At 44.8% G+C, this 23,995-nt stretch overlaps 1 protein-coding gene across 1 annotated transcript in view; it reads right to left on the reverse strand.

Annotated features, from left to right (window-relative positions):
* The window catches only part of pros1 (protein S), a 63,410-nt gene that overhangs the window by 6,619 nt on the left and 32,796 nt on the right, over positions 1-23,995 (reverse strand). Inside the window, exons 8-13 of the mRNA XM_043691241.2 lie at positions 23,538-23,659; positions 16,310-16,428; positions 14,726-14,918; positions 13,449-13,613; positions 4,343-4,511; positions 1,916-2,076 (exon numbers count right to left, since the gene is read on the reverse strand). Coding sequence (XP_043547176.2) covers positions 1,916-2,076; positions 4,343-4,511; positions 13,449-13,613; positions 14,726-14,918; positions 16,310-16,428; positions 23,538-23,659 — 929 coding nt within the window. The remainder of the gene's footprint in view (positions 1-1,915; positions 2,077-4,342; positions 4,512-13,448; positions 13,614-14,725; positions 14,919-16,309; positions 16,429-23,537; positions 23,660-23,995) is intronic.

Below are 23,995 nucleotides of genomic sequence, written 5' to 3' on the forward strand. Positions count from 1 at the left end.
TAAAGAAATGAATTCAGAGGTCAAGAACTTCTACCTCTCTCAGCTTACATTACACTAAGAACAAGGAATCAGTGAGTAGAGATTGGACAGCAAGATGTTCAAGAACAGAGAATGCACATTGAGGAGAGGCCCAGTGTTAGAGGAATAAGTGAGGAGTGACAAAAAGTTGTTAAAGACAGGAGGGAGCAAGGGCTCAGGATGTCATGAAGATCAAAAGGACCAACAACACAAAATGTTATGAAAGCAAGCTTCCATGTCTTGTAATTGGTGCACTGCAACATGCGATGCTTATGATCATGGGGTTAGAGTCCATCCATATTAATAAGAGCCAGTAAAGGTTTGGGACACTGTTACAGGACAGAACCTCACCCACCCCAAACCACTTTGGGCTTCTCATGTCCTTTCCAGAGCTGAGGAATGGGTTAATTAAAGGTTGTGCCTCTGCAGAAAGGATCTTGATGTTACCAATCAGCTGGGCATCTAGCAATGCAGCATATGCAATTTTCCTTCTGAATTGCACTGCATCTCACCCTCAGTACTGATCCTCCGACAGTGCATTACTCCCTTAGTACTGACCTTCTGACAGTGCTGCACTCTCACATTACCAACCCTCTGACAGTGCAGCACTCCCTCAGCACTGACCTTCTGACAATGCAGTACTCCCTCAGTACTGACCCTCAGACAGTACAGAACTCCCTCAGTACTGAACGTCTGACAGTGCAGCACACCCTCAGTACTGACCCTCTGACAGTGCAGCACTCCCTCAGTACTGACCCTCTGACAGTGCAGCACTCCCTCAGCACTGACCTTCTGACAGTGCAGTACTCCCTCAGTACTGACCCTCTGACAGTACAGAACTCCCTCAGTACTGAACCTCTGACAGTGCAGCACACCCTCAGTACTGACCCTCTGACAGTGCATCACTCCCTCAGTACTGACCCTCTGACAGGGCAGCATTCCTCCAATACCGACCCCCTGACAGTGCAGCACTCCCTCAGCACTGACTCTCTGATAGTGCATTACTCCCTCAGTACTGTCCCCCTGACAGTGCAGCACTCCCTCAGCACTGACCCTCTGACAGTGCAGCGCTCCCTCAGTACTGACCCTCTGACAGTGCAGCACACCCTCAGTACTGTCCCTCTGACAGTGCAGCATTCCCTCAGTACTGACCCTCTGACAGTGCAGCACTCCCTCAATACTGACCCTCTGACAGTGCAGCACTCCCTCAGTACTGACCCTCTGACAGTGCAACACTCCCTCGGTACTGTCCCTCTGACAGTGCAGCATTCCCTCAGTACTGACCCTCTGACAGTGCAGCACACCCTCAGTACTGACCTTCTGACAGTGCAGCACTCCCTCAGTACTGATCCTCTGACAGTGCAGCACTCCCTCAATACTGACCCTCTGACAGTACAGTACTCACTCAGTACTGACCCTCTGACAGCACAGTACTCCCTCAAGATTACATGGAGTCACTTTGAGCTAGAGTTTTTGCTTGCTTCTGGAGTGAGAATTGAAACCAAAACCTTTTGGTTTGGAGGAATTAATGTTACCTGTTTGTGAGTTTAGCCATTCTTCAAATAAGTCTCAGTATGTGGGCATCACTGAACCTCCCTGGCACTATAGATGGTGAGGTGCCTCATTGAACACAAGGAGTCATTTTGATACAATTGCTAGCTCCTTTCAGAGGGCAGTTAGGATTCAATCACATTGGTGTAGGAGTGAACTCACAAAAAGGCCTGGATTGGGTAAGTCAACAGATTCCGTCCCTAGAAGACAGCAAATGAAGCTGTCAGCCTTCGTGCCCATGTTTTTCACACATGAGTTTTATTTCTTCAGATTTAAAGGATGAGTTGAGATTTTAAAGGTGTTGCCATCCAGTCCTAGAAACAATAATGTGACTAAAGTAAATTACCTGCTTTTTGCCTATTGGCATTGAGTTGGAGTAAGTTAAGGCAAGTGACAAAGGGACATCCTCTCCCCTGACCAGAGCAAATAACACACCAGTATCTTTTGATGGTAGCATATGGAGATTCAGCTTAATTTCCCAACCTCCAGAAGGACCTTCTGTCATATCTGAAAGAACATTGAATAGAGAGGCACTGTTTTAGAAAGAAGAAATACATTGTTTTGATTTCACAGATTTTGCAAACCTAAAAGTTACTACTGCATCTCTTTCACTTCTCAATGAAGGTATACAGCCCAGAATCAGACCCTTCAGTCCAACTCGTCCATAGCGACCACGTTTCCTAAACTGAACTAGGCCCATTTGGCATATCCTCCTAAACCTTTCCGATCCATGTACCTGTCCAAACATCTGTTAAATGTTGCAATTGCAACTAATGGGCAGTGCATTCCAGATCACAACAATGGTGCGAGATTAAATTGGAATATCTGGTTGGTATTGATGAGTTGGACTGAAGGGTCTGTTTCTTTGCTGTACATCTCTATGATTCTTAACTCACTGTGTAAACAAATTCTCCTTTTCTCCCCAACTGGCTCTTTTGCCTATCAACTTTAATGTGTGTTGTCTAGTGGTGTACCCGAGAACTCTGTGGGAAGCTAGAGAAGTGATTGCTGGGCCTCTTGCTGAGATATTTGTATCATCGATAGTCACAGGTGAGGTGCCGGAAGACTGGAGGTTGGCAAACGTGGTGCCACTGTTTAAGAAGGGCGGAAAAGACAAGCCAGGGAATTATAGACCGGTGAGCCTGACCTCAGTGGTGGGCAAGTTGTTGGAGGAATCCTGAGAGACAGGATGTACATGTATTTGGAAAGGCAAGGACTGATTAGGGATAGTCAACATGGCTTTGTGCGTGGGAAATCATGTCTCACAAACTTGATTGAGTTTTTTGAAGAAGTAACAAAGAAGATTGATGAGGGCAGAGCAGTAGATGTGATCTATATGGACTTCAGTAAGCCGTTCAACAAGGTTCCCCATGGGAGACTGATTAGCAAGGTTAGATCTAATGGAATACAGGGAGAACTAGCCATTTGGATACAGAACTGGCTCAAAGGTAGAAGATAGAGGGTGGTGGTGGAGGGTTGTTTTTCAGACTGGAGGCCTGTGACCAGTGGAGTGCCACAAGGATCGGTGCTGGGTCCTCTACTTTTTGTCATTTACATAAATGATTTGATTGCAAGCATAAGAGGTACAGTTAGTAAGTTTGCAGATGACACCAAAATTGGAGGTGTAGTGGACAGCGAAGAGGGTTACTTCAGATTACAACAGGATATGGACCAGATGGGCTGAGAAGTGGCAGAAGGAGTTTAATTTAGATAAATGCGAGGTGCTGCATTTTGGGAAAGCAAATCTTAGCAGGACTTATACACTTAATGGTAAGGTCCTAGGGAGTGTTGCTGAACAAAAAGACCTTGGAGTGCAGGTTCATAGCTCCTTGAAAGTGGAATCGCAGATAAATAGGATAGTGAAGAAGGCGTTTATTTTATTGGTCAGAGTATTGAGTACAGGAGTTGGGAGGTTATGTTGCGGCTGTACAGGACATTGGTTAGGCCACTGTTCGAATATTGCATGCAATTCTGGTCTCCTTCCTATCGGAAAGATGTTGTGAAACTTGAGAGGGTTCAGAAAAGATTTACAAGGATGTTGCCAGGGTTGGAGGATTTGAGCTACAGGGAGAGGCTGAACAGGCTGTGGCTGTTTTCCCTGGAGCGTCAGAGGCTGAGGGGGTGACCTTATAGAGGTTTACAAAATTATGAGGGGCAGGGATAAGATAAATAGACAAAGTCTTTTCCCTGGGGTGGGGGAGTCCAGAACTAGAGGGCATAGGTTTAGAGTGAGAGGAAAAAGATATAAAAGAGACCTAAGGGGCAACTATTTCACACAAAGGGTGGTACATGTATGGATGGAGCTGCCAGAGGATGTGGTGGAGGCTGGTACAATTGCAGCATTTAAGAGGCATTTGGATGGGTATATGAATAGGAAGGGTTTGGAGGGATATAGGCCGGGTGCTGGCAGGTGGGACTAGATTGGGTTGGGATATTTAATCAGCATGGATGGGTTGGACCGAAGGGTCTGTTTCCATGCTGTACATCTCTATGACTCTACCAACCATTCTACCCCAGAAACCGTTTCCCCTCAGTCAAGCCATCAAAATACCCCAATATCTCCTGAATGAATAGCTTGGCAGTCAGTCATATTCAAAAACAGATTCCTTTTAAAAAAGTCCCCCATTACATCTGACGTCTTTCATGTCCTAAAACTAACTCAAAGCCCGATAAAGCTAACAATTGCTTCAAAATTCAGGAATAATGCTCTCTGGCCTAATCTTTTAACCCATGTTCCCAAGAATTGAGACATCACATTTGGAGTGCCACTTACTGTAGCTCAATGGAAGCATAGCATATCCCATGCCAGGGAAGTAGGAGCCTTTCACTATATTCTGATAGCACTGTTTGCTTCCTATATTCCGAATAACATCTTCAATTCCAGCAGATCCTTGATTCATCCAGGACCATCTACGCATGCAGCCATCTAAGCGGGGGTTCATCTGGAGACAGAACAGAGTTTCATGCGTGAATGAAGGTGTGAATGTACAATACCGAGAAAGATGTGTTTTCTCTTCCACAGTTTTACATTTGACCTGATTAAGATTTTGTGTTAATTTTATCTTAGTCTAAACTAAGTCTGGGTGGGATTCTCTTTGGAGGGTCGGTGTAGACTTGATGGGCTGAATGGCCTGTTTCCACACTGTAGGGATTCTATGATAAACAGATCCCAGCCCAGAAGCCAATCCTTAAAATGTTGTGAACTCAATTGGCCTGACTGTATCAATGCTGATGAGGAAAATGTCTCAAAACATTTAATCTTCTTTCACAAAATAAGTTAGTTCCAATATGTCCAAACAAGCCTCTCTTATTGATGAATCTCAGCTGGACAAAAAAAAACAACTTGCTGGATTGTACTTCAAGATTAATTTGCAAAGCTGCTGGGGTTCGTGGTTAATTAGGACTTGCCTGTCAAAACCATTCTTCCTCCCACTGAGCCAGGACCCTCAATTTTATTTCACAATATTTGAACACTTTAAAACATTTCACAGTTTTTGCATGTTGTGGGGGTGTGGGTGGCATGGACAAGGTCATTCTTTATTGCTCAGCACTTGTTGCCTGGATGCATTGAGCCAATCACAGAGTGCGGAATTGGGAATCAGCTCCAGGCCACATCATGTATAGATGGCAGCCTTTCTATCCTGGAAGGATACACTTTAGCCGGTTAGGAATTCCACATCAGTCCGACAGTGCTCGCAGTCACTTTCCGGTGCCAGGCCAGACATTTTCAGAATTACTGAATTGAATCGCACAGTGTTTCCATGGTTTGGATTCGGATCTGACAACCTCTAGGAATCTTGTGCAAACCGCAAACCACTGGGCTGTTTTTATTTAATCCAAATTTCACATGAAGGGCTAAACTGAGCAGTTAAACCTCAAGCCAAGGACAACTCAATGGAAATCATTCAGGTATACTTGATTCATTTAAAAAAAAATCAAATTAAAACACCCAGTACCTGTTTTGTACCACTCAATTTCCCAGATTTACTTCATAAATACGCCAAAAACCATCCAAGTTATAGACAGACATGCATCTACAATACATCTAATCATCCCTTACAGTCATAGAGATGTACAGCTGAAAACAGATCCTTTGGTCCAACTCCTTCATACTGACCAGATATCCTAAATCAATCTAGTCCCATTTGCCAGCTTCCCACAATTTAGACATCTGCAAGATTCCAGAGCCAGTGATAAGCTGAATGTGGTATTGAGGAATACTGACAAGATCACAAACTGTTTTGTTATATTCGCACTGACAGGTCAAAATCTGAAATAAGCATCTCAGGCAAGTGCAATACTCCCTCAGTACTGACCCTCGACCAGTGCAGTGTTCACAGCACTGACCCTCTGACAATGCAGCACTCCCTCAGTACCGACCCTCCAACAGTGCAGTGTTTACAGTACTGACCCTCCAACATGCAACACCTCCTCAGTACTGACTCTCTGACAACGCAGCACACCCTCAGTACTGACACTCCAACAGTGCATTACTCCCTCGGTACTGACCCACCAACAGTGCAGCACTCCCTCAGTACTGAGACCCTCTGACAGTGCAGCACTCCCTCAGCACTGACCTTCTGACAGTGCAGCACGCCCTCGGTACTGACCCTCTGACAGTGTATCACTCCCTCAGTACTAACCCTCTGACAGTGCAGCACTCCCTCAGCACTGACCTCTGACAGTGCAGCACTCCCTCAGTACTGATCCTCCAACAGTGCACCACGCCCTCGGTACTGACCCTCTGACAGTGCAGCACTCCCTCAGTACTGACCCTCTGACAGTGCAGTGCTCCCTCAGTCCTGACCCTCGTAAAGAACAGTGCTCCATCAGTATTGGTCTCTGGACAGTGAGTCCTCCCTCAGGATGTTTGGCAGCATTTGCAGTGCTACTCAAATATGGAAACAGTCCATGTGCAAAAACAGCAAGATCTGGACAATATCCAGGCTTGGGCTGATAAGTTGCAAGCAACATTCATGCTACACAAGTATCAGGCAATGACCATCTTAAACAAAAGAGAATCTAACCATCATGTCTTGACATTCAATGCGATTGCTACTGGTGAATTCCCCACTCTCAACATCCAGAGGTTACTATTGACTAGAAACTTAACTGGACCAGCCATATAAATACAGGGGCTACAATGGCAGGTCAGAGGCTAGGAATTCCGCAGCAAGTGACTCACCTTCTGTCTTCCCAATCAATGCCTGTTTACTATCTACAACGTGTAAGTCAAGCATGTGATAACATACTCTATACTTTCCTGGATGACTGCACCTCCAGGGTGCACTGAAGTAAACTTCCTAACACTCCTCGAACAGCACCTTCCGAACCATGAACTCTACCATCTGGAAGCCTAAATGTAGCAGAGACACGGGAACACCTGCACCTAGAAGGTCTCCTCCAAGACACACACCATCCGGACTTTGAAATATATCATTGTTCATTCAGAATTCGACAGCTCCCTCCCTATCAGAACTGTGGGTGTCCCTACATCCTAAGCGCAGCAATTCCTGAAGGCAGCTCACCGCCAGAATGTTATCCAGGGCAATGTGGGATGGGCAAAAGATTCTAGCAACGATGTCCACGCCACATTAGCAAATAAAGTAAAAAGACTGGCCCACCATCACTGCAGTTCTCAATGTCTTAGTCCTGCCATATATTTCTGTCTCAACATCTTAAACGATGCAGACTATACCTGACTGACCAACCGTAGTGAAGGTAAGTTGATGCACTAATTGCTTTTAATACAGGAGTAAATCTCCAGTTCATTTAGCCAATAGACATCAGCTGTGGGGATTGGAGAATTATGACTATAGAATCTTGTCTCCTTATCTCCAATCTGTGCTGGCGCTGCCTCATTTCAGAATTCCAATCCTTCAAGTCTCTAGAAAAACATGAACACAAACAGGAAACGCTTCTATTTATCCCACTATTATCTCCAACAATTTAACCCACTGGTTCCTCACCATTAATTAATTCACAGTTTGTGAAAAACTGGGATTCTCAAAATGCTTTTGGCCAGACTTTTACTTTGGAAGTTTCTGGCTGACCTCTCCTTACACTGACCACATAGCCTCGAAGTTGTTTCACAGATTCATTACTTGGTTAATTGGAATCTGACCACTTCTCTCCCACACTGACTTTGGCCAGTGTTCAGAGAAGTATCTTTAACAAGGCTACGGGAAACAATGTTCAATTTATTCCAAAACTTAGTTAGACCACACTTGGAATGTATCAAATATATTCTCCATATCAGAAAAAAGAATACAGCAGTGGTAAAAGTTCAAAAATGATTTATGAATGTGATAGTGGAGAGATTATCACAACCTTGAATGGTTTAATGTAACGGGACTCTTTAATGTAGGAAAGAGAGGGCGGAAGGAAATCCTCACAAAAGGTTTAAGGTATAGATGGCATAATTAGTAAGTTAAAAACCGAAAGAACTGCGGATGCTGGAAATCAAAAACTAAAACAGAACTTGCTAGAAAATCTCAGCAGGTCTGGCAATATCTGTGGAGAATAGCTGCAGTCAACATTTCAAGTCCAATGACCCTTCTTCCGGACATAATTAGCCGATGTTTGGGTAGAGTATAGGAGCTGGAAATGTGTTGCTGGAAAAGCGCAGCAGGTCAGGCAGCATCCAGGGAACAGGAGAATCGACGTTTCGGGCATAAGCCCTTCTTCAGGAATGAGGAAAGTTTGTCCAGCAGGCTAAGATAAAAGGTAGGGAAGAGGGACTTGGGGGGGGGGGGGGGGGGCGTCAGAAATGTGATAGGTGGAAAGAGGTCAAGGTGAGGGTGATAGGTCAGACTGGGGTGGGGGCGGAGAGGTCGGGAAGAAGATTGCAGGTTAGGAAGGCGGTGCTGAATTCGATGGATTTGATTGAGACAGGGTGGGGGGAGGGGAAATGAGGAAATCTGAGTTCATCCCTTGTGGTTGGAGGGTTCCTAGGCGGAAGATGAGGCGTTCTTCCTCCAACCGTCGTTTTGTTGTGGTCTGGCGATGGAGGAGTCCAAAGACCTGCATATCCTTGGTGGAGTGGGGAGGATTGAAATGTTGAGCTACAGGGTGGTTGGGTTGGTTGGTCCGGGTGTCTCAGAGGTGTTCTCTGAAACGCTCCGCAAGTAGCCGGCCTGTCTCCCCAATATAGATGAAGCCACATCGGGTGCAGAGGATGCAATAGATGATGTGTGTGGAGGTGCAGGTGAATCTGTGGCGGATATGGAAGTTTCCTTTGGGGCCTTGGAGGGAGGTGAGGGGGGAGGTGTGGGCGCAAGTCTTGCACCTCCTGCGGTTGCAGGGGAAGGTGCCGGGAGTGGAGGTTGGGTTGGTGGGGGGTGTGGATCTGACGAGGGAGTCACGGAGGGAGTGGTCTTTACGGAATGCTGATAGGGGAGGGGAGGGAAATATATCCTTGGTTTGGAGGTAGCGGAAATGACGGCGGATGATGCGCTGTACATGGAGATTGGTGGGGTGGTAGGTGAGAACCAGTGGGGTTCTGTCCTGGTGGCGGTTGGAGGGGCGGGGCTCAAGGGCGGAGGAGCGGGAAGTGGAAGAGATGCAGTGGAGGGCATCGTCGACCACGTCGGGGGGGAAATTGCGGTCCTTGAAGAAGGAGGCCATCTGGGTTGTGCGTTTTTGGAACTGGTCCTCCTGGGAGCAGATGCGGCGGAGTCGAAGGAATTGGGAGAATGGGATGGCGTTTTTACAGGGGGCAGGATGGGAGGAGGTGTAGTCCAGGTAGCTGTGGGAGTCGGTCGGTTTGTAGTAGATGTCCGTGTTGATTCGGTCGCCTGAGATAGAAATAGAAAGGTCGAGGAAGGGGAGGGAGGAATCTGAGACTGTCCAGGTGAATTTGAGGTCGGGGTGGAAGGTGTTAGTGAAGTGGATGAACTGTTCAACCTCCTCGTGGGGGCACGAGGCGGCGCCGATACAGTCATCGATGTAGCGGAGGAAAAGGTGTGGGGTGGGGCCAGTGTAGTTGCGGAAGATGGATTGTTCCACATATCCTACGAAGAGGCAGGCATAGCTGGGGCCCATGCGGGTGCCCATGGCTACTCCTTTCGTTTGGAGGAAGTGGGAGGATTGGAAAGAGAAGTTGTTCAGGGTGAGGACCAGTTCAGTCAGTCGAAGGAGGGTGTCAGTGGAAGGGTACTGGTCGGTACGGCGGGAAAGAAAGAAGCGGAGGGCTTTGAGTCCTTCGTGATGGGGGATGGAGGTGTACAGGGATTGGATGTCCATGGTGAAAATAAGGCGTTGGGGACCGGGGAAGCGAAAATCATGGAGCAGGTGGAGGGCATGGGTGGTGTCCCGAACATAGGTGGGGAGTTCTTGGACTAAGGGGGACAGGACGGTGTCAAGGTATGCAGAGGTGAGTTCGGTGGGGCAGGAGCAGGCGGAGACAATGGGTCGGCCGGGGCAGTCAGGTTTGTGGATTTTGGGCAGGAGGTAGAAGCGGGCGGTGCGGGGTTGTGGGACTATGAGGTTGGAGGCGGTGGATGGGAGATCCCCCGAGGTGATGAGGTTATGGATGGTCTGGGAGATGATGGTTTGGTGGTGGGGGGTTGGGTCATGGTCAAGGGGGCAGTAGGAGGAGGTATCTGCGAGCTGGCGTTTGGCCTCAGCGGTGTAGAGGTCGGTGCGCCAAACTACTACCGCGCCTCCCTTGTCTGCTGGTTTGATAGTGAGGTTGGGGTTGCAACGGAGTGAGTGGAGGGTTGCGCGTTCCGAGGGTGAGAGGTTGGAGTGGGTGAGAGGGGTGGGGGAGTTCAGGTGGCGGTTAATATCGCGGCGGCAGTTGGCTATGAAGAGGTCGAGGGCAGGTAGGGTGTCCAGGTGGATGGGGTGTGTTGGAGGCGGGAGAAGGGGTCGTCAAAGGGTGGGCGAGAGTCTTGGTTAAAGAAGTAGGCACGGAGGCGAAGGCGGCGGAAGAATTGTTCGATGTCACGGAGCTGGGAAGAGTATAGGGGCTGGGAAGTCTTGTTACAACTTTGTAAAACATTGCTTAGGCTACAGATGGAATACTGTGTGCAGTTCTAGTTGCTACACTATTGGAAGGATATGGAGAGGGTGGCAGAGGAGATTCACCTGGAGTTAGCTTGGGATGAAAATTATGAGGAGAGACTGGGCAGGTTGGGATTGTTTTCCTTGGACCAAGGAGGCTGAGAGGGGTGACCTCATTGAGATAGACAAAACTATGAGAGGCATAGACAAGGTAGATTAGATTAGATTAGATGACTTACAGTGTGGAAACAGGCCCTTCGGCCCAACAAGTCCACACCGACCCGCCGAAGCACAACGCACCCAGACCCATTCCCCTACATTTACTCCTTCTACTATCATGAGAATCTTTTTCTCCTGGCTGATGTATCTAAGACCAGAGGGCATAAGTTTAAGGTGGTTTAGAGGATATCTGAGGAAATGACTTTTCACACAGAGGATGGTGGAGCCAGGTACTCTCGCAACATTTCAGAAGCATCTGATTGGTGCTTAAAATGCAAGGGCCTAATAGGCCATGGACTAAATGCAGGTAAATGGGATTCGTGCAGTTTGGACTTTGATGGTTGGTACAGACATGGTGGGCCGAAGGACCTGTTTCTATGCTGGATGACTCTATGATTCTAATTATAATGGTGTATAAACTGATAGACAAATGGAGAATGTTTCCACTTGAGACCAAAATTAGAATTGATAATTTTAAGATAATCAATCAATCCAAGAGGAAATTAGGGAAAATATCTTTTTTCCTGGAAATTGGTGAGGTGAATAGTATAGAAAAATGTAAGGCAAGACTTGAAGGATTAGAAAGATTTGACAACAGCGTGAATTGAAGGTGATTGGAAAAAGGCTCATGTGGAGCCTAAAAAGTAGCATAGCTGAAAATGTGTTGCTGGAAAAGCGCAGCAGGTCAGGCAGCATCCAAGGATCAGAAGAATCGATGTTTCGGGCATGAGCCCTTCTTCAGGAATAAGGAAAGTGTGTCCAGCAGGCTAAGATAAAAGGTAGGGAGGAGGGACTTGGGGGAGGGGCATTGGAAATGTGATAGGTGGAAGGAGGTTAAGGTGAGGGTGATAGGCCGGAGTGGGGGTGGGGGTGGAGAGGTCAGGAAGAAGATTGCAGGTTAGGAAGATGGTGCTGAGTTCGAGGGTTGGGACTGAGACAAGGTGGGAGGAGGGGAAATGAGGAAACTGGAGAAATCTGCATTCATCCCTTGTGGTTGGAGGGTTCCTATGCGGAAGATGAGGCGCCCTTCCTCCAGCTGTCGTGTTGCTATGGCCTGGCGATGGAGGAGTCCAAGGACCTGCATGTCCTTGGTGGAGTGGGAGGGGGAGTTGAAGTGTTGAGCCACGGGGTGGTTGGGTTGGTTGGTCCGGGTGTCCCAGAGGTGTTCTCTGAAACGTTTCGCAAGTAGACGAAAAGTCGATTCTCCTGATCCTTGGATGCTGCCTGACCTGCTGCGCTTTTCCAGCAACACATTTTCAGCTCTGATCTCCAGCATCTGCAGTCCCCACTTTCTCCCCTAAAAAGTAGCATAGCCCAGTTGGGCTGAATGGCCATTTTTCAGTGCCAGACATGTTAAGACATGATGAGGTCAATTTCAATGATTCTGTTACATGGCTTCTCACAACCCAACGGCATCTTGGGACAGTTTGTCACCATGCTAGGTAACATCATCAGTCAGCCTCCGGTGAAGCGCTGGTGTTTTGTCTCGCTTTCAATTTATGTGCCTTGGTCTATTAACTCAGTTCTTTTTCTCAGAGTTTGGTAAATGGGGTCCAAATTGATGTGTTTATTGATGGAGTTCTGGTTTGAATGCCAGGACTCTAGGAATTCCCGTGCGTGTCTCTGTTTAGCCTGTCCCAGTCGAAGTGGTGTCCTTCTTCGTCTGTGTGTAAGGATACAAGTGATAGTGGTTGGTTAACACCAGCACTTCACTGGAGGCTCACTGATGATGTTACCTACCATGGTGATGTAATGTCTGAAAACAAACCTTCCAGCTCAGCGAGCAAACTTACAACCTGAACCTCAACCTGAGCTACAAGTCTTCTCAAAAATCGCAAACATCTTAGGAATAAAAATTCATCCTGGATGGGGGTCACATTCAAGCACAAAGGTCATCTTTGTTCATAACTCAGCTCATGTTACCATCACATCCCAGAGAAGAGGAACTCTGCACCTTTGTGAACAGGATGTCATTACCTTAAAGCCCTGAGACCTTGTTCCATTTATTCAGAAATTCACAAAGCTTGTCACTTTTAAAGCAAACTGCATAGAATCATAGAGTCATAGGGATATACAGCATGGAAACAGACCCTTCAGTCCAACTCGTCCATGCCGACAAGATATCCTACATTAATCTAGTCCCATTTGCCAACACTTGGCCCATATCCGTCCAAACTCACCCTCTTCATATACCCATCCAGATGCCTTTTAACTGTTGTAATTGTACCAGCCTCTACCACTTCCTCTGGCAGCTCATTCCGTACACGCACCACCCTCTGCGTGAAAAAGGTGCCCCTTTGGACCCTTTTAAATCTTTCTCTTCACTCCCTAAAGATAAGACCTCTAGTTTTGGACTCCCCCATCCCAGGGAAAAGACCTTGTTTATTTACTCTATCCATACCCCTCATGGTTTTATAAACCTCTGGAAGACATTGACGATGCTAACATGAGTGAGTGGGACTTTGGAGTCAAAGTTTGACAAATGACAAAACATGGCGAAAATTTATCAATAAAACCCAGCTTCCTCATTTCTTTAAATTTCCTTTGTTTCTTTTAACTGAAATGCTGACTGATGAGCTTTGCTTTTCACCACTCGCTCTATTTTAAAGCAGTTTGCAAAACGGGTGTAACATGTTTCAGTAACGGGTGATTACAGTTGGAAGGATACGGTCGGCCTGTCTGGGTAAACCGGCGATAGATATCTTTATCTCTGTCGTTTCATTATCCAAGGAAAAGAGTCGGCTAGGACTGTTGATTTTGATCACAGACTCCTGGGCGATCTTCACTAACACACTGCTCTGAGTTTCTTCCACAGAGATCTGAAGAGAGAACCAATGTGTGTCATTTAGCTCTGGACATGATCAGGCACACAGACACAGAGGAGACAATAATAATGAGTCACTGTAAAGTGAGCCCTGTTCGTGCAGGAAATTAGAACCTTCACTTAAAACCAGGCGAATCTCCAAACACAGAAGAACAAACTATACTCAACCATAATGTGAGACAAAAATATAGAGCAGCTACATTTCTATAGTGCCTTCAGAACATCCCGAAGCATATTACAGTCAATGAAGTTAAAAATCACACAACACCAGGTTATAGTCCAACAGGTTTAATTGCAAGCAAAACTAGCTTTCGGAGCGACGCTCCTTCATCAGGTGATTGTGTGATTTTTAACTTTGTACACCCCAGTCCAACACCGGCATCTCCGAATCATGACTACAGTCAATGAAGCACTTCCTGAAATTAAACAGGAAACTGGTAACAGCTAGAAAAATTTATTTTTGCTTGGGTGAGGAATTGCCAGGACACCAGGGAGAAATCACTGCTCCTTTTTGAACTAATGTCACAGGCATTTACATCCACCTGAGAGGGCAAATGGAATGTGAAGGTGGTGATGGAGGCAAACTCAATAATGAACTCTCAAAAGGACAGTAGATCAATGCTGCCAACCTTGTTTTAAATGGCAACTAATAAACCAGTGCTCTGAATAAACCAGCAAAAGTTATATCCTTGAAATGCCTGTTTACTGTATTATCACGATTTTCAAGCAATCAGTTGAGGTTGCGAGTGAGAAGGCTCTCTGCTAATAAGTTTTATTTCAGGCAAAGTTGTATTATTATTTAAGTGACTTGTGCTGTAAATAAAGTTGAACAATGATGCGTATAACCCTCTGCACTAAGCTTATCTTACTTCGTGTGTGTTTTAACACTGATTATGTGAACTTCTTGATCAACCGGAATATTTGATCAATCAGCACATTCCTGGCCCTACAGGTGCCGGTTAATACAAGGTTTACTGTACTTGGAAAGGAGAAATTCTGCATTGCTATGAATAAAGTAAGACTACGTTTTAACACTTTCAGAGAGTTAGCACAATTTCAATGGAAAAAATGGGCTGCTTTTGGGCTTTAGATTTGGAGATAACTTACTGTGTGCCAGATTCCATCATTGATTACTGGTCCACCACTGATTGTCACCTTGGCTATGTTCTCATTCTTGAACTGAACTTCCAGCTTTCCATCCCGAACAGCGAACAGGAACCAGGCACTGTTCCCATTCGTTTCAGCGTAGAATATAACACCTTCTGAGTCATAGGTCCTCAGGTCAAATTTTGCTGTAAACCTGTACAACATGAAATGAATTTCAACAATAAGCAGTGAACTAAACTTCAGGAAAAAGAGCAGAGAATATCAATTCTAGACTTGATTAGTCAAACGCACTCAGGCTTCAATGTTCTATACTAAAGTTAAGCCATCTAAAATTGGCTGCCCTTGTCCTATTATGGCTGTATTCAGTAACTTTTATTAGCTCTGAGTCAAGCAACAGCTTGATTTTAAAATACTCACCCTCAATTTCTGCATGGGCTCATCCTTGCATACCTCGATAGCTCCTCCAGCCCTATCACCCTCTCCGATATATCTGCATTACTCTAATGCTCATCTTTTGAACATTCCCAGTTGTTATTGCTCTGCCTGTGGCTGTGTCTTCAGTCATAGAGTCATAGAGATGTACAGCATGGAACCAGACCCTTCAATCCAACTCGTCCATGCTGACCAGATATCTTAACCAAATCTAGTCCCATTTGCCAGCACATGGCCCATATCCCTCCAAACCCTTCCTATTCATATACCCATCCAAATGCCTTTTAAATGTTGCAATTGTACCAGCCTCCACCACTTCCTCTGGCAACTCATTCCATACTGGTACCACCCTCTGTGTGAAAAAGTTGCCCCCTTAGATCCCTTTTATGTCTTTCCCCTCTTACCTTAAAACTTTGCCCTCTACTTTTGGACTCCCCTACCCTGGGGAAAAGACCGTGTCTATTTACCCTATTCATGCCCTTATGATTTTATAAACTTCTGTAACATGTCCCCTGAGCCTCCAATGCTCCAGGGAAAACGGCCCCAGCCTATTCAGCCTCTCCCTAAAGCTCAAACCCTCCAACCCTGGCAACATCCTTGCAAATCTTTTCTGAACCCTTTCAAGTTCCACAACACTGGCCTTAAATGCTCAGGAACTGCCTCCCTAAATGATACCACGTCAACCTCATTTTCCTCCTTCAAGACTCTCCTTAAAATTTCTGACCAATCATTTGCCGATCTGTCCTGATATCATACTTTGTTTGAGAGTACTGTTGTGAAGTAACAGAATGTTTCATCACATTAAAGGTGCTCTATTAATATAAGTTGCTTCTTCATTCTATTTAATATCACCTCCTGAACCACCAGTAACAAAAAAACAGATGAACTGCTTACTTAACATCACATTGCTGATCATGGAATCTTGCTGTGCACAAAATGGCTGCTACATTTTCTACATTACAACATTTAGAAATGCTTAATTTAGCATACAGCATTTATAGGAAATTGAAAACACTCATAACAATTTAAATTGTGCTGTCAACTTGTTCAATAAATCAGACAGTTAGAGTGGATGAAGATTCCAATAAAGTGAGCTTCATAAGAATTAAAGAAGGTAAGTGAGAACTCAACTGTACAGTGCCAAAACCTCACCTGCTGTTAGCGGAAATCTTGAATCGAACATAGACAACAGGAATGCCAGCAAAGAGCTCCCCCATGTTTAGAATGTCTGCCTTCCTGCTGGTCTGCAAGGCGACGCATATGGGGATTTCCTGACAGAATACAAAGTTCACATTAATAACACACCAGCTCCCACACTTGCAAACATTTAGAAATTCCCACCCCTTCCACCATTCCCACTTATCCCAAACAGTCTCCTACCATCAGAAAAATATCACTAACTATCAGGCAGCACTACCAGCATCAGTTACAAGGTGCCACACAAGCAGCCCATCTGCACTGAAGGGATTTGCCTGATCCCTGACCTGCAGCATTGACTGATTGGCACAGGTTCCACTGGAGTTGGGCATCTCATAACATGCCTTGCTCGTTAGATTTGTTCTTGCAATCGGTCATCTTGCAAATGTTCTCCCCTCACTGGGAGTATGAGCTGTTAACAGTGAGGTGAGGGTGAAACAGCATCTAGGATCTCAGTGAAGGATGGGATCAACAACTTACCTCCTTAACTAATTGGGATCCAAGAATTGAGAATGATACAGAGAAATAATGGAGATGGAAGTCAATTGAATTTGAGTCAAATCAGGGACTGAAGAAGGAACAAAGAGAAGGGGAAATACTAGCTTTAGAAAAATTTTGACAGGGTTCAGAAAAGATTTACAACGATGTTGTCAAGGTTGGAGGGTTTGAGGTACAGGGAGAGGCTGAATAGGCTATGGGTGTTTTCCCTGGAGCATCGGAGGCTGAGGGGTGACCTTAGAGAGGTTTATAAAATCATGAAGAGCATAGATAGGATAAATAGACAAGATGTTTTCATCAGGATAGGGGAGTCCAAAACTGGAGGGCATAGGTTTAAGGTGATAGGGGAAAGATCAAAAAGGGTCATAAGGGGGAAGTTTTTCACACAGAGGGTGATGCGTGTACGGAATAAACTATCAAAGTGTTGGAGAGGGATACAATTACAGCATTTAAAAGGCATCCGGATGAGTACATGAACGGGAAGGGTCTCGAGGGATATGGGCCAAATGCTGGCAAACGGAACTAGATTAATTTAAGATATCTGGTCAGCTTAGACAAGTTGGACTGAAGGGTCTGTTTCTGTGCTGTACATCTCCATGACTCTAAGTGAGAAAAAAATCAGTAAAGTAAGAAAAAAACCATTTCACATTTTTAAAATCGCTGACAAGATTTTTGTTTAAATCAACTTATTTGAACATGTCATGACCCAGCTCCATGGTCATCACATCCTGAGACGAGGCTTCTGGCCTAAAGGTAGCAATAATACTGTTGTGTTGCATCTCACAGTCGGTACATATGCCTTTATGGGGCATGATCAGGATAGCATGTGATCTGAAGATAAAAAGATCTCACACTACATCTTACCTCAGGTGACATGAAGCACGATACCCTTTTGGAAACATGCTCTTTTGTTCTTACACAATAGCTTAGTGTTCGCCCACACATCTGTGTGCCTGTGGAATGGATGCTGCCTGGACTGGAGGGCATGTCTTAAGAAGAAAGGTTGAGGGAGCTAGGGCTTTTCTTATTGGAGTGAAGAAGGATGAGAGATGATTTGATTGAGATGTACAAGGTGATGAGAAGCAAAGATACAGTGGATAGCCAGAGCCTTTTTCCCAAGGTGGAAATGGCTATCATGAGGGGCATAATTTTAAGGTGATTGAAGGAGATATCAGAGGTAGGTTTTTTACACAGAGAATGGTGAGTGGGTGGAATGCACTGCCCAGCAGTGGTGGTAGAGTCAGATACATTAGGGACATTTAAGCGACTCTTGGATAGAAACATGGATGATAGTAAAATGAAGGGTACGTAGGTTAGTCTGATCTTAGAGTAGGATAAAAGGTCAGCACAACATCGAGGGCCGAAGGGCCTGTACTGTGTTGTACCGTTCTATGTTCTATAACAATTTTCTGAAGGTGGCCAGGCAAGTTGAAATAGTTGCTAAGAAGGCTTATAAGGCTTAGATTTATAAATAGAAGTGTAGAGTATAAAAGCATGGAAGTGATGCTACATTCTACAAATTATTGGTCAGACCACATTTGGAGTATTGTGTTCAGTTTGGAGCTCCTCATTTAAAGCAAGATGTTAAAACCCTGGACCGAATGTGAAGGAGATTTACTGGAATGATACAAGGAGTGAGGAATTTTAGATACAAGGAAAGAATGGAGAAATTGGGCTTATTCTCCTTGAAGCAGAGAAAATTAAGAGGTCACTTTATTGAGATGTTCAAAATTATAAACAATTTTGACAGGGTAAAGATGAACATTCTGTTTCCACGAATTGATATATGAGTAAGTAGGGCTCACAATTTCAAGACTGTCAGCAAGAGAGCTAGGAGTGAGATGAGGAGAAACTTCTTCACTCGGAGTTGTTAGGATTTGGAATGTGCTGCCTGTGAAAGTGATGGAGGAGGTGGATTCTATCTGAGGTTTCAAAGAGAGTTGAATATATATCGGCTAAGGAAACGGAGAATGGAATTAGCTGTGCAGCTCTTTCAGAAGCTGGTACAGATATGATGGGTGAAATGGCCCCCTCCTGTACTGTACAATGCTTTAATATGATAAATTCAATGGTGGTGGAATTTGAACTCAATAACACATCTGGAATTAAGAGTCTAATAATGACCATGACTTAATTGTCAATGGTCAACAAAAACCCTTCTGGTTTACTAATGTCCTTTAGGGAAGGAAACTGCCATCCTTACCTGGTCTGACCTACATGTCACTCCAGACCCACAGCAATGTGGTTGACTCTTAACAGCCCTCTGGACAATTAGGGATGGGCAATAAATACTGGCCTAACCAGCGACACCCTCATCCCATGAAGGAATAAAAAACTACAGCTGGAGCTACATCCTGATTCAAGGGAGATGACAACTCCTGTCATTCACTGTGGGCTTTACCCATTCAGAAAATAGCTATTTGGCATCAAGGTAACACCAGAGATTTATCAACAGGAAATCCATAAAATGGTCCAAGGAATCCCAGGTGACATCATTAACTCCGAAGCCAATCAAGAGGAGCATAATGAGAGGCCGAGATTACTGCTGGCCAGATCACAATCAACAGGAATAAAAGCAAAATACTGCAGGTGCAGGAGATCTGACATAACATTAAGTGCTGGAGAAACTCAACAGGTCTGGCAGCATCCTATGGAAAAGGTGGATTGGAGGTCAAACATTAACTTTGTTTCTCTCTGCACAGATGCTGCCAGAGCTGCTGCCTTCCTGTTTTTGTGCAGATAAGTGCTTGCTAGGCATGACAGAGCTCACAGTGGTGGGGGGGGGGAGGGGGAGCTTAAACTCATGAGCAAATCAATTCTGCCCAAACCGAGATTAGCATGAATAACAAGACACCAGCAAAGTACTGGTGGTTCAAACACACCGTCTTTACTAGAGAAGGAAACTGAATTATTCATATGGTTTGGAACAGTTACGCACAGATTAAAGATGACACAGAGAGACTTAAAAAGGTTCAGACAAAGATCTGGAACTGGATGATATCAGACAGAGAATCCAAGTTGGGAATGTGGGGGGAATTGCCCACTCAGGGTGGACATTGCGATCTGAGATGAACAGTGCACACAATCGGGAAGACGTTCTTGGCGGCAAAAGACTTGTAGTGTCCCAGAGCTTGGACCTAGGTGGATGAGCACTTGTTTGTACTTAGCAAAACTTAGGAATCAAAGTATTTCACCAGGGACAGAGAAAGATGTCAGGAGTTTGTCAAAGCATGACGAGATGTCAACATGTCAGTTGAATGAACCTCGCAGAATCAGACAGCAGCACAACTGTTAATGGTAGGTTACAGCCCACTTCCATCGGAGTTCAAACTCATGGGGGATTGACGAATACATCTATCACTGCGAGTATGCTGTGCTGAAGTCAACAACATTAATGGGAAAATCATTTGCACTGATGGAAATATCTTCAAGGTGCAGTGTACCAGTCACTTCGTTTGACCATGGGCCGTAATTTGCTTTACAGATTCTTGCAGGTAACACGAGGTAACCTAAATGACCCAAGCAGCCAGTGGCACGGTGGTTACCACTGTTGCCTCACAGCGCCAGGGACCTGGGTTCAATTCTGCCCTTGGGCAACCATCTGTGTGCACCTTGCATATTCCCCCTGTGTCTATGTCGCAGTCCCAATAAGTGCAGGTTGGGTGGCTTGGCTTGGGAAATGCATGGTTATAGAGGACGGGTATGAGTCTGGATGGGCTGCTCTTTGGGGATTTGATGGGCTGAACGGCCTGCTTCCACACTGTATGAAATGGAGAACGAAGAAATGGATATAGGTAAAGATTACACAGTCTGAGATTTTAAAAAATTGAAAGGAAGAATAGTTGTCTTGTGGCTATGTATCGAGCAAAAGTGTGTATTATAATGGGAAAAGCTGATTAACTCAAAGTATGCACCATGATACCTGAGTTGAGGAACATCAGTGATGATTAGGATATTGGAGGTCTTCAGGCAGGAAATAGGCATGCTAAAAAGGTTTATACAGTCACAGAAGAGGAGCGAGACTGTCTGAGTGATGCAAGGTGATGAAGTATTATTGTTCGAACAGCAGAACACTGTACATGTAAAATTGCTCCCACTATTTTAATCTAAGCTGTAGATTGTTATTGTCCAGCAAGAAAACCGTGTAACTGTGTCAGAAGGAGTACTGTACAACAGGGAAGCTGTCTCAAGTATACTGTCTCAAGTATACTGGAGACAGCAACATAACAGCAGACGAACCAGATGTGGGAAACTAACATCCAGCAATCCAGAATTGCAACTCTGTGATATTGATGGACGGCAGCTTGTTATTCAGAGGAAATATCATCCGTTCCAGAGGACACAAAGCTTCCTAATCCTGATGAGGTGATCACAGTCTGTGAGACAACAGCAGATCACAGCATGAGAGAGACTACAACAGGATCTCAGAATTTGCATTGGGATTATGGTTAAAACAAGATGGTTTTTTTTCTGAACACCGCTCTTAAAAGCAGTTCTGCTGAAAGAAAGAAAGAAAATGCAATACGATACAAAGACTGAAACTATATTGGGTTGTGTTGCATTAGCTGTATGTGACAGTCGTTAACTGAAGTGACTTATTGATTCAATGAGTTCGGAAAGTAATGATCTTTTGAGTTTGCTTGCAAACTATATGACATTATGTTTGAAAGACTTCATTTGTGTCATACTAGAAATTCACAACCTCGGCCTGGTAAGAGAGAAATTTCAGAGCAATGGCTCAGCTATTAGATCCTGCATGTTACTTGAATAAGAAATGGAAATAACACTGGGTACGACATTGAAAAATCAGATAGCACATGTGAGAGCAATAGGAAGTAGACTCTATTACAATTTTGCTAATCTTTGTGAAAAAGTTAAAGCTGTGACTTTGAGTGGCTCAGTGGTTAGCACTGCTGCCTCACAGCACCAGGGACCCAGGTTCAATTCTAGCCTCGGGTGACTGTCTGTGTGGAGTTTGCACATTCTCCCCGTGTCTGCGTGGGTTTCCTCCGGGTGCTCCGGTTTCCTCCCACAGTCCAAAAATGTTAGGTGAATTGGCCGTGCTAAATTACCCATAGAGTTAGGTGCATTAGTCAGAGGGAAATGAGTCTGGGTGGTTTACTCTTCAGAGGGTTGGTGTGGAGTTGTTGGGTCAAAGGGCCAGTTTCCACACTGTAGGGAATCTAATCTAAAAGTGTTATTTCTATCGTGTAAAGGATAAATGTTGATATTGCAGGTAAAGGGATGTCCATCTTAATTAAAATGACAGCTCTTTTGGGACACTAAAAGCAACATTGGCCAACTGAATGGCATGTTGGTAAAACTGGCTAACTTGATGGTATGCTGAGATAGTAAGCCAGGAATCTTACAGAGCTCATTGTCAAACTGAATCAGGCCAGACAGATATGCAAGTCCTTTACCTTGATTGACTATATTAAGTAACTGTTGATGAGACAATGCTGTGAGGTTTCAGTTGGAACAATAGATCAGAGTTTTGACAGAACTGTGTTTGAGACAGCTCAGCTCCCGGGGTCAGCTCAATCTACAGTGAAGTTATAATACCCAACACTGCCTTTTGTAACACTCTTACCTGAAACAGAAACTCAGTGACATGGAGCAACTGACTTATGTTAATTTCATTGCTGTATCAAACTGGCGTAACTACACAGGAGGAATCTGTGTTAGTTACCATGCCGACATAGTAAACTATAGTAAGCCACTGTACTTGGGGATGACATGGACAACTGTACTTCAAGGGACAACTCAAATGAGAGAGGCTGACACTCCGGAGACAGTGTCAGCACAAGAAGCAGGACCCTTGGGGAGGAGGAGAACAGCCTCACCCTCAGGCAGGCCATCTGTAATCGGTTCTTTACCATCTGCACTTACAAAGTGGATTTTAAACCAGTCTGAGAACAAAGACTTTTAAGAACTGTAAGGCTACTTGGGAAATTAGAGGGACAGGTGGGTGTCATAGAATTGTGTTTGTTTCAACAATATTAAACCACATCTCATGGTAAGGCACGTCTCATTATTATTGTACTGAATCCCAACAAGTCTGCAAATATACCAGACCCACATGAAAACGACATTTACATTATGTAAATAAGATAATCTACCTTGTCAATGAAGTCAAATTTCATGACTTCCATGACTACTTTGCTGGACAGATTTTGATGATTTAACCAAGGAATACGAGATTAAGACAGGATTGGACAGAGGAAAACAGACAAACAGAAAACAGACGGTACCATGTTCAATAAAATACACGATTTACTAAGAACTAGGTCTCGCCAATCTGCGCCAACCCCATACCTGAATATAACCAAACTTCCAGCCTGAGGTCTGGCAGTTGGCAGCACTGTATTCAGGAAGGGAAATGCCACAGCAGTGCGGGCACTGGAAGCTGGTTCTCAGAGGCCAGTTTTACTCTGCACATGTACATTTGATGCTGTAACATGAAAAGGTCTCTCTGCTGTCCTAGCTGATTATTATCCCTCAACCAACATCTGGACAGGGGGATAATCTGATCGTGATCACACTGTTGTTTCTGGGAGCTTGCTGTGCCTAGGTTAGCTCTCTGGCATTTCCTACATCACAAGAGAGACGCCAGTAATGTCATTGTCTGTAAAGCACTAGGAGAGAGCCTGAGGTTGTGAAAGATGCACATTATTTCTTCCTTCACCTGACAACTCTGACCATCAGGGGATAACCTCTCTCCTTTTCGCCCATCACAGAAACAGGAGTAGCTGCCGGGGAAGTTCACACAGCCATATGCACACAAGTTCGCTGCACATTCATCGATATCTGTTTGGAGAAGATCAAACTTCAGAAACACATTTTCCTCCTTCATTTAAAAAGAATGTTTCTTACTGAAGGAAATGTAAATTCACAGAACCGCTGAAGAGATAATAACACAGAGCTCATCGATAGGATGCTGCATACAACTTTTCATCATGTTTTCCAACATAAATATTCAGTGTGCAACTGGATGTTCGGATTCCAACATGAGAGAATGCTCACAGTGGGATGGCTGTGTGTAGGGTGGACAGGAAGTGGGTCAGGAGTTCGAATCCCACTGCAACAAGTTGTGTAAAATCTGAAGTTCTGCAGCTGTCACCACAATAAATAGTCATTTAAAAA

This window comes from Chiloscyllium plagiosum, unplaced genomic scaffold, assembly GCF_037043375.1.
Source record: "Chiloscyllium plagiosum isolate Xiang-an unplaced genomic scaffold, Cpla_swu_hap1 HiC_scaffold_6, whole genome shotgun sequence".
Taxonomy (NCBI): Eukaryota; Metazoa; Chordata; class Chondrichthyes; order Orectolobiformes; family Hemiscylliidae; genus Chiloscyllium; species Chiloscyllium plagiosum.